Raw genomic sequence first — 11,755 nt, 5'->3', positions numbered from 1 at the left:
ACTTGTTAAGCTCCAAACCAGTGAAAAACCTTGGCTCAAAAAAATACAAGGTGGGGCCGGAGAGAAGGCTCAGAGGTAAAGAGCACTGGTTGCTCTTCCAGAGGTGCTGAGTTCAATACCCAGCAACCATATGGAGGCTCCCAACCATCTGTGAGTTCTGCTGCCCTCTCCTGGCGAGTAGGAGTATATGTCATTACGGGGAAGCTTTTAACACTATAGCTGCTGGCTGCTCTCTCAGGCTTAGTCTCTCAGGGAAGGTGCTGGTAAAGCTTCCTGGATGGATTCTACCAATCTGTGCCCAGCACTTAAGAACCAAAGTCTTAATACAATAACCTGGATCTGAAGTTAACCCCATCTAGTTCAACAGACGGATCAGTTCACAGGGAACACACACTTAGGAAACCCACAAGTCAAAACTACAAATGGAGTAAGACACTGTGGTCCTGGAGCTCAGGGAGAAAGGCTACGTCCAGTTGCAAGAACCCCAAATCCCTTGTTTATGTCTCAAACACTGGGTGGAAGCTGAAGAAAAGAGACACAAGTAAACCACAGAGCTACCTTGTGAAAAGGTTAAGCTGGATGTCTTCCAAAACCTCTTGAAGTTTAGCCTCAGCCTCTTTTTCGGCAATTGTTAACTTCTCTCCAGTATCTCGCCTGACAGCCACAAACTGAGAGCTCTTCATATCTCGTGGCCCCACCTCAAGTCTGACTGGAACCCCCTATAAAACAAAACAGGCAGTTAAACCTGTACATGGGAATCTCAAGCTGAATAAAGACTATTTCAGGGTTTCAGCTACTATAAATCACAAAACAGCCAAAGAGCAACGGTAACCGAACAAAAAAGGGCAAGTGACACTCCTGGCGCTAGAGAGCTCACTCCAGCACAGAAGGGACTGGCACTAGAGAGCTCACTCCAGCACAGAAGGAACTGGCACTAGAGAGCTCACTCCAGCACAGAAGGGACTGGCGCTAGAGAGCTCACTCCAGCACAGAAGGGACTGGCGCTAGAGAGCTCACTCCAGCACAGAAGGGACTGGCGCTAGAGAGCTCACTCCAGCACAGAAGGGACTGGCACTAGAGAGCTCACTCCAGCACAGAAGGAGTCTACTGCTCGTGTTGTCAGAACTACGCCATCTCTTGATAGAAAAGCATCTGAATGGCCATTCCCACTTCCTCACAATTGGCATGTGGTGCATGGAAGAATACAGAGGCTTCCTGAAACCAAAGATACCCCCAAGGAACTGAGAGGATTAGCACACGGGTACACCCCAGACTCATTCATGGTAAACGTGTGCTTTGCCTGGGATGCCTCGGCTCTGGAAAGAACTACACAGCAAGCATGAGAATCCCCTGCAGGGTTGGACAAAGCACTGCCTGCCAGCCCTTATCAGAGGTTCTTGTACTGGAGGTTAAGGGTGGCTGAGAGTCATACTTGAAGGAGTATTACATGTTCAGACTGCGGGCTTTAGGACAAAGTTTGAGAGGCATCATGCTCTCAGGCTTCCATGAGAGAATTTAAGAATTGGCTATATCCAAGTTTAAGACTCCTGCATATTCCAATCTCTAAGGAGACTAAAGCCCTTAAGTGAAGCACAATTACTAAAGGCTCAGAGACTGATATTGGAGTTCAACCTTTCAGCCACTGATTATTACCTTGACCTCAGTCCGAAAATGGTAATCCTGCCTCCAGGAATCTCAGAATGAGATTGAGACTGTGAGCTGTCTCCTCAGTCTTATATTCCTCTCTAGGGCTGGGATTAAAGGCATGCACTGCCCGGTTTCTCTGGCAACTAGTGTGGCTACTGGGATTAAGGGTGCGTGTTACCATTGACTGGTCTATAAGGCTGACCAGTGGGGCTATTTTATTCTCTGATCATCAGGCAAGCTTTATTTATTAAAATACAAATGAAATGCCACTACACTTAAGGTCCAGGAAGACTTTGCAGTAAGATCTGGAACCCTCTCTGATAAATTGCAGGCCTTATATATTATAGTGTAAGAGCCTTTAGAACAGTGGTCCTCAATCTCCCTAATGCTGCTATCCTTTAATACAGTTCCTCACCCTGTCGTCACCCCCAACCATAAACTTATTTCGTTGCTACTTCATAACTGTATTTTTGTTACTAATATCTGATATGCAGGATATCTTGTATGAACCCTGTGAGAGAAGAGTTGCTCTACCCCTGAGAGAGGTCTCCGCTCACAGGTTGAGAGCCACTGCTTTAAAACTAATTTAGGACTCTGACACTGTAAGCCAGGTGCTTCTATGAACAACATGGCTGCTGAGTAGTACTCAAGTCAAAGACAAACTTATGTGAACACCAGCAAGCCCACTGACTCTCATCAAACAGGCTCCCAGGGATAAAGAGTCCTAGAGATAAAGCCGTGTCTCTGGAGGAAGGACGTAGAATAGGAAGGTGGGGGATCCAGAAGTAGACGGCACACATGAACTGGCTTAGAGAAGTAGCTGCAGGTGAACAAAAAAGACTGCAACTAAAGATGAACTCCAGAGGACAAACCACCTGTCTTTAGGGTCTCCCTGAAGGGAGGGGCACATGAAAAACAACGTATGACACACAGAGAAGAAGCAGGGCCAGCAGCGGCGCTGATCCCCAGCGCAGGTTACCACAGGCACCGTTTTTAAAGTAAGATGAGGGATGTTAGTGGCTCTGTAATTCAAGAGGGTTAATCCTGAATAACCCCAATACATCAAGCATCCATTCCTAAATTCTCAGGTACCATCTCGGAACATGTCCCACACTACTCCTCCTAATTCCTAGACTAACTTGATATTCTTTAACATAGCTTAAAAAAAAAAAAAAGGTAACCGCTAAAAGTCTGTGAGATGGAATAAAGGGCATCGTTACTAATAATGAAGATGTGTTGTAAACGAAAATACACCAAAAACATGAAACCAGAACTTAGACAGAATTCTGCAGAGAGGCAGAAACAACGGCAAAGGGAAGTATAACCGTGTGGACCAGAGCTGCAGATGTGGAGGGAACTGTGATGACTCCATCATCATGGAAACCTCACTCTGCCGGGGACTGAACTCAGATATGAGCACTGCAGCACACCCAAGGAGCCTTATATGTTATATGAGCAAACACTTCAACATCACCTTTATTCGAATGTAAGAAAAACTGGCTTCCACAAAACTTTTTGGGAGGCAAGGCCCAGTGCTAAGAATCAAAGGCAGGGCCAAGCACATTCTAAGTGTTCTCCCACCAAGCTGCTCACTCCCTGAATCACCACAGAAATTAGTTTAACAAGCACATACTCTAGAAACCCCTTTTACAAGGTATGACCTACACTGGTGCTCAGAACTTACAACTATAAATATGGAAAGGTAAGAAAAAACCTTAAGTTTGCAGAAATCTAGATCTCCCTGGTGCAGGACCCCTGCATACCTTCAGCTCCCAGTGATTGAACTTCCAGCCTGGAGAGTAGTTGTCTCGTAGATCAACTCGGACTCGGATGTTAGCGCCAAGTAGCCGCCTTTGATACTCATTGCATTTTGCCATCAGTGCCTCTCTGTCTTCTTCAGACAGGGCATTTGTGATTCCACACGGAATCACTACCACCTAGAGTTCAACCAAAGATACACCACATACACATAAGGACATCTACAATAATGAACCATATGAAAGTTAAAAGATGCCAATGCACAATCTTCTAAATATACATAATTTTACTACAATTAAAAAACATGGTGCTGGAGAGATGGCTCAGTGGTTGAGAACACTTGCTGCTCTTGCAAAAGATGCCAATGACACAATCTTTTAAATATACAGAATTTTACTACAATTAAAAACATGGTGCTGGAGAGATGGCTCAGTGGTTGAGAACACTGGCTGCTCTTGCAGAGGACCCAGATTCAGTTCCCAGGACCCACCAGGTACCTCACAACCATCTGTAAGTAACTCCAGGGAGTCCAACTCCTTTTCTGACCTGTGAGTGCTCCAACCCACATGTGATGCACAGACATACACTTAGGCATACACATACACACACACACACACAATAAATCTTTAAATGAACAAAACTATCAATCCACAACATGCAGCACCCTAAACGTTTCAAAGCACACTACTGGCAAAATTTCGTAAAGTTTGCTGCGGGGCCACTATGTTAAAAACAACACTAACAAAAACCATTAAATATTTAGAATCATCGAACATCAAAAGGCCTTAAAAAAAATCAAACTATATACAATAACTTATTGGAAAGCTACATTTTACATTGTTTTAAAAGCACTTTTTCTACAAAGAATCTCATCTGTTACAGTGATGTGAACACTGAGCTGCACATGAACTTCACACTTGCAACACACCTGCCGGAGCACACAGTTCAAGACAGTACCCCATTCCTTATCTGTTCGCTTTCTGAGTCTGTGACCTACCAGGCCCCTTTGTTTCCCGGGGTGCAGCACTGTCCTTCCGAGTCTCTCCTTTAGGGCGGCCACTTTCTGTTCCTATGTTTGTCTGTGACCAACTGCTGAGGTCACACCACCCAATGTTTCCGCATCTCCAGAGGCATCTAAGGATCCCTGGAGTCTCCTCCCTCTCCTTTGAATCACCTTGGGGAAGACCACAGCTCTTCATCTCTGCCACTGTCCACTGCATCTCTAGACTTCCACTTTCCTCTGAAGACAGGGTCTTCCATCTCTCCGAATACTTCTTGGGAAAAGTCAGCAATACTGACCTAGGGATTTAGGAGCCATGCGGTAGTGGCCCACGCCTTTAACCTCAGCACTCAGGAGGCAGAGGCAGGCAGATCTCTTGAGTTCCAGGACAGCCAGGGCTACATAGAGAAACCCTGTCTGGAACCCCACCCGCCCCCCCAAAAGAGTTTTTTGGAGAGAACAAGCAAAGATGTGTTGTCCTGTAGCTTTCTGGTGTCTCTCTGTCTGTCTCTCACTAAGACAAACTCTCACTATATAGCCCTGACTGGCCTATTCACTCTCTAAACTCCGTAAATAGACCATGTTGGCCTGGAACTCAAAGAGATTTGCCTGCTTCTACCTCCAATGTTCTAGAATTAAAGAGTATGCCACCACGTCCAGCATTTGGTTTAATTGGGTGGGGGCACACCTCTTATAAAGGAAGACACTTAATTGGGTGACTTACAGTTCAGAGATTTAGTGCATTATCATCATGGTAGGAAACAAGGCAGTGTGCAGTATGCATAGGGCTAGAGCTGAGAGTCCTTACATCTTGATCCAAAGGCAACAGGAAGTGAGCTAAGACATTGGGTGTGGCTTAAGCATGTATGAGACTGCAGAGTCCTCCTCCACAGTGACACACTTCGTTCAACAAGGCCACACTTCCTAATAGCGCCACTCCTTTTGTGGGCCATTTTCTTTCAAACCACCAGAGACCCCTCCTGGAGCTGGCATTAGAAGAGGCTGTAAACTGAGAAGTGCACCTGGGTCCTCTGCCACCTTACCCACCAAGCCACCTCTCCAGCTCCAGGTATTTTAGCCATGAACACTGACAGCCAGTGTGACCTGCTTCCCAGTCTTGCTTGGAGGTTTAGTTTACAGACATTTCCTTCTCGGGGCTCCAGCATGAACTAGTTTATCGCTTACACAATCCGCATCTGTTCTACAATAACTAAATCAATCTGTGTAATTTCTAACCTGTCTACAACATGTGCTAATCAGTTAAATATCATTCATCAACACGAAGAACAATTCATTTAACCCTACTATATTTTATTTAAACAATTCTAAATAATTTCAAAAAATTATTTCTAAAGAAAATTTTAGGGCTAGAAAAATGGCTCCACAGTTAAGAGCATCCTCATGGTGCCCTCTTCTAACCTTGGGAGGAACTAAGCGTGCATGTGGTCCACAGAGGCACAGGCAGACAAAACATTCACTCATAAAATGAAATTAGGAAACCTAAGAAAAAATTTAAAAGTTTTCAGCAAACTAATTTTTAAAATTCTTGGGACAATAAATAATACATATGTGTCTAAGCTATATTTTCTAATGTTTCTATATCATCAGAGAAATCTACCCTTTCAAAGTTCCTTTGTAAACATAGACTATAATCGTATAAAAGACATGATAAAGAGAACATTTCCCTTACCTGAACAGAGGCTACACGGGGTGGCAACACTAAGCCCATATTGTCTCCATGAACCATGACCATCACACCAATAGTCCGAGTTGTCAGGCCCCAGGAGCACTGGAATGCAAACTGCTTCTCTCCTGGTGTCTTTGGGTCTTCAAAAACTATTTCACACATTTTAGAAAAATTCTGGCCTAAATGGTGTGATGTTGCTCCCTAAAATAAGGAGAGAAACAGCTTTAGTTTTAAACTATTATTCCCTTGAAAATAATGACAAGATCACATACTTTAGAATACCACTACACGTACTGTTTTATCTCTTTTTAATGTTTAAAATTCAAGTATGATTGACATGACAAGAAAGGACTGACTAAAAAAAGTTAGCAGTTCTGCTCTGGGTGGTCCCTTCCAACAAAAACAAAAAACAAAACAAAACACACACAAAACCTCTGAATGCAAAGTTTTACCTGGAGCTCATGCCTGGCAATTCAGGATGAAACCCCAACTTCACTGATTCCCCATCATGGAGACACGGAACGGGCCTAGAAATCACATGACGCCCTCCTCCACTGTTCTCCTCCTTCCCCCTCCCCTCCTCCCAGTCTTTTGGGAAGGGTCTCATATAGCCCACATGGACCTAGAACTCACTATGGAGCTGATGGTAGCCTCAAATACCCGATTCTCTTGCCTCCACTTTCAAAGGTGTGCACCGTAACACCCAGTTTGGAGTATTGATGATCAATATATCAATAAAAATTGGTGATCAATGATTCCGTGCCTGCTAAACAAGCGCTGTACCGCTTCCACAGTAATTATTTTTTTATTCACTTTTTAAAATCAACATAATGAGGTAATGTAAACACATTTTGTAATGTTTGAATGAGGTTAAACTTACCTAAAGAATCCATCATTTCTTTCTGGTAAAAATTTTCAAAATCTTGAATGTTTTAAAAACGTGCAGCACATTACTATTGATGGTTACCCTCCTATACAATAACAGGCCAGATTTTTCTTTCCCCCAAGGAGTGTCTTACTATGTAGCTCACATTAGCCACAGACTCCTTAGAGTGTTGTGACTATAGCTGTCTGCCTCCATCCTTATCTGCAGTACAACATTCAGCTCCTATAGAACTAGAATTTAGTGCCTACTGACCAACTCATACTCTCCCTAACCTGTAAGTAACCACCATTCCAGTCACAGGTTATAAACAACCACTTTCTTACCTCATTTATTTCACTTAACACAAATATCTTCAGTTTCATCTATGGTACTGCAAATGACAGAATGCATTCCTTTTATGGTTAATATCCCACTGTAGATACAGGCATTGTTTTTTATCAGGTGATATTGCCACTGTCTGGCAAAAATGCTGCATTGAACAGAGTGTAGATGTGCCTTCAGTAAGCTCTTTGCACTCGTCTGGAAAGGCATCACTAGATGGCACACTAGTGACTTTATTTTTTCAAACCTTGATACTGCTTTCTATACTGGCTATCCAAATATTACTAAAGTAGCAAACACTGTTGGAACTGCCGTAGGCTGTGCTCACAGCTGCCATCTAGCCACAGCACTCCATACCTGGATAGCACGCCCGCTGGCAGAGATGAAGGCTTCCAATGTGGTCGTATAGTCTCCTCCTGCAAACTTCTCCTTTTCAGTCTTTCTTCCTCTCACAACAGGGATTGCCAAGAGTTCCTCATACACTCGAGCATATAACTCAAGGATCTGCAAGACCTGTAACAATATTGACGGCATGTTTGTTCACTATAGGCTTGTCAATCTGCATCATCTCAAATTGTTTGTGAAAGGGTACTCAACAATAACAAAATCATGGAAAGGCTAAAGAAGTCAATGTGAGATTTAAGGAAGATGTACAACAAGAAAGCAGTGTGAGGCTGAGGAACATTTAAGTGAATATAAATTTAGAATGTAGGAGAAAAATGCTAGAGAGATATACAGTAATCAGAGTGAAACCTTAAAAATGATTAATTTTAATCATATGACTAGTTTTTCTATAAATTAAAATTCATCGTACAAAATTTTAAATAGCAAATTTACTAGTAAAATTTTAATAAGCAAGTTTTTTAAATCGGTTTACTCTTGGATTAACTTTCTATTTTCTTTCTTTCTTTTTTTACTTATTATGTATACAATATTCTGTCTACATGTATGCCTGAAGGCCAGAAGAGGGCACCAGACCTCATTACAGGTGATTGTGAGCCACCGTGTGGTTGCCGGAAATTGAACTCAGGACCTTTGGAAGAGCAGGCAATGCTCTTAACCGCTGAGCCATCTCTCCAGCCCTAACTTTCTATTTTCAAACTGGTATTGCATAGTAGAGGACTGCTCCTACCTCGTCAGCTGCCTCCTCGAAGGTGGCAAAGGCGCTGTGCCCCTCCTGCCACAGGAACTCCCGAGTGCGGAGGAAAGGCTGCGGGTGCTTGAATTCCCAGCGCTGCAGAGACAAAGCCAGTCAGTATAGGGGAAAAAAAACTAGTTTTCATTAGCAACTTTACATGATTAATAATCAAAACAAATTTTGTGGTCCAAAACCTTTTGAAAACTGCTCACACTCAAAGGAAAGAAAGCATGCTCTAAAAGCGACGGACACACACGGGCACCTACCACCACATTGCACCACTGGTTGAGCCTGACGGGCAGGTCTCTGTGGGACTGCACCCATTTTGCATATGCAGGATACATTACTGAAAGTCAAGAAAATAAAGACACTTATGACTTGATTTCTTCTTTAAGACTGACAAGAGTTAAATTCACAATGTAACAATATGAATTAAAGGATTAAAGTGTGCTTGCCCCAGTATCCATGATGATTCATGAAATGATACTGTTATCTAGTTCATAAAGCATAACCCTGAAGATAGACAAATCTACCTAACATGATCATACTTTGTGTGTTTCACCTATTTGAATGTAAGTGTTGTTTCCATATTCTATCCAGTACATTCTGTGTTCTATGTGTTTCATTCTTTATCTTATTTTATACTCTCCTCTGGCTCACAGATCTCATTATCAAATTTAAAGACGCTAATGTTATTCCTGAAATCAGCTATGTATCAGAAACAGAATTTGTTAAGATTCACAGATTAACAATCCAAGAAGAACACTCTTGCCAGGGACTATGACTTGTCTTGCCTACAGCGTACAAACAGTAAAGCAAAACTACTAATGTACTATGAGAAAAAACAAAGACAAACAAAAACGACTAAAGTCATAATGTAAAAGTGCAAATACCCAAACACACTAGAAGTATTAGATAATGAGCACACTAACTTTGAAGATAGGTAATCACTGTAGGATGCCACCAAGCCCAAACTCTCAGACCCGGGTAGCATGTCCATTCACTAAGTATAATTCCAGGGAAACCATTCCATCATCTGATGGCTGCCTCTGCCTTCCCATGGCAGGAGAATAACACAACATGCCCACATGAAAGCATTCTGAAAACCCTAGGTGAAGATGAGCACAGGGTGTACACCTTTAAACCCAGCACTTGGGAATCATCTCTCTGTGAGTTCAGGTTAGACCAGGTTCCAGGTCAGCTAGAGCTGGATGTGAGACTCAGTCTCAAAAACAAACAAACAAAAAAAAAAAAAAACTCTACAGAAATATAAATCTAATGTAGATAATAAATATTAAAAAAATGAATAACAGCCATCATTTGCAATTTTATAATCAATCCCAAGAATAATCCAAAACAATTCCCTCTGAAAAGTTGGAATACTGGACAAAAATAGATGCTGTTTAATCCCAGCACTCGGGAGGCAGAGGCAGGTGGATCTCTGTGAGTTCGAGACCAGCCTCGTCTACAGAGCTAGTTCCAGGATAGGCTCCAAAGCCACAGAGAAACCCTGTCTCGAAAAAACCAAAAAAAAAAAAAAAAAAAAAGAAAAAGAAAAACTGTCTTCAGCTGCGGCAGCCATTGTCCGGTAACTTGCCAAACGACAGCCGCAAAGGGAAGAGGAGAGGAACCCACTGTATGCCCTCTAGGGTTTTTGATGGAGGAGTTATTTTTATTTAATAAAGAAACTGCCTTGGCCCATTTATAGGCCAGCCCTTAGGTGGGTGGAGTAAACAGAACAGAATGCTGGGAGAAAGAAGCCGAGTCGGGAGTCGCCATGATTCTCCCATTCCAGACAGACGCAGGTTAAGATCTTTTCTGGTAAGCCAGCTCATGGTACTACACAGAATATTAGAAATGGGTTAGATCAATATGTAAGAGCTAGCCAATAAGAGGCTGGAACTAATGGGCCAGGCAGTGATTAAAAGAATACAGTTTCCGTGTAATTATTTCGGGGCATAAAGCTAGCCATGTGGGCGTCTGGGTGCCAGGGACGCAGCCCTGCCGCTCTTATTACATCAGAGTGGCGCCCAGCGTGATAATGAACTCCACGTAAAACCTGAGAGGGCTTAAAAAGGAGAGAGAGAGAATTTAAGACAGCTTTTTGCTGTTTGTGGGTTGCATGCCGCAAAGAAATTGTCCTGACTCAGCAGCAGGAAAAAAAACTGGCTGTTTTAAAATGCCGGCTTTCTGGGCTGTGCCGCCATTGCGATCTCTGTCTGTCTACTGCAGGATACAGAGCTTTTGAATAGAGCATTTGGAGTAAAGTGCTATGATTTGTTTGATGGCAACTAGACTCACTGTATGCCTAAAAGGAAGTCACTTTGTGCTGCGGCTCAGAGGCACAAGCAGCTCCACCATGCTACTGGTGCAATGTACAAGGATCAGAGGCACGAGCGGCTCCGCCATGTTGGACTGGGCGGGGCAAGCAGGCAGTACCTGTTTTTGACCTAGGAATGTCACAGCTTAGATTCTTAAGCGCTTAGCGATTTATAAGCACAAAACAAAGTGCTCCTGGATACTAAAAAAATTACAGATTCACAATAGTACTGATTCAGACACTGTTGGATAAATATACGTAGGCTTGAGAGAGAGAAAAATATATATATAAAAAAAAGTTAATGTCTTAAAAAAAAGGGTAAAGTCTTTAAAGAGACAGAGTACAGATAGTTATAGACTAAAAGAAATAAAGAAAAATAAGCCACGTAAAAATGGAAAATTCACAGAGAGTCTGGATTCTTTGTATTATTGTGTTTTCTTTAAAATTTTTGACTGTAAAGGAGCTAAGTGCAGAGAGACATTTCATTATATGGGCTGCCAAACTAAACCAGAATGGATATAAGGGTATTATGATTTCAGAATATGGGTCTAAGGATATGATGCTTTGGAGAGGGTCTTCTTTTGTTTTCACAGAGGATAAGACTCTGTGGATTGCGTCTATCCCGATATGGTATGATAGACCACGCCCTCCTGAAAGGTTGCTGTGAACACCTTCAGAAAATTACTTCACTCAACTGCCGACTGAGATGACCCTGACACACAGGTCACACCATAAAAGATCTAAATACAGCACCCCCATTCAGCAGGAAGCAGTTTGGAGAGAAAAAACTGCGCCCATGTTCCCAAATATTGTTTATAAATGTTCTTTTACATTTAAAGGGGGAAATGATATAGATATGAATAATTTGCATTGGTATGGATTTTAAGGTTAATTTTGTTATATGTATATGTATTTATGCTCTTAAGGTATTGTGATTATGTAGTTCATTTAAAAATGTAATGTAAATATAGGTTGTTAATGGATAATCATCGATAATA

General features: G+C 42.3%; 1 protein-coding gene across 3 annotated transcripts in view; it reads right to left on the bottom strand.

Moving 5' to 3' along the window:
- The window catches only part of Eprs1 (glutamyl-prolyl-tRNA synthetase 1), a 77,412-nt gene that overhangs the window by 5,563 nt on the left and 60,094 nt on the right, over positions 1 to 11,755 (bottom strand). For all 3 annotated transcript variants that reach the window (XM_057770112.1, XM_057770113.1, XM_057770114.1), the window contains 6 exons: positions 8,704 to 8,783; positions 8,432 to 8,533; positions 7,657 to 7,812; positions 6,096 to 6,293; positions 3,411 to 3,584; positions 559 to 719 (listed from right to left, as the gene is read on the bottom strand). In XM_057770112.1, the coding sequence (XP_057626095.1) occupies positions 559 to 719; positions 3,411 to 3,584; positions 6,096 to 6,293; positions 7,657 to 7,812; positions 8,432 to 8,533; positions 8,704 to 8,783 (871 nt within the window). The remainder of the gene's footprint in view (positions 1 to 558; positions 720 to 3,410; positions 3,585 to 6,095; positions 6,294 to 7,656; positions 7,813 to 8,431; positions 8,534 to 8,703; positions 8,784 to 11,755) is intronic.

The sequence above is a fragment of the Chionomys nivalis genome, chromosome 5 (genome assembly GCF_950005125.1).
Source record: "Chionomys nivalis chromosome 5, mChiNiv1.1, whole genome shotgun sequence".
Lineage (NCBI taxonomy): Eukaryota > Metazoa > Chordata > Mammalia > Rodentia > Cricetidae > Chionomys > Chionomys nivalis.
The sequence above is the reverse complement of the archived record's forward strand: the minus strand, read 5'-3'. Positions and strand labels throughout refer to the sequence as shown.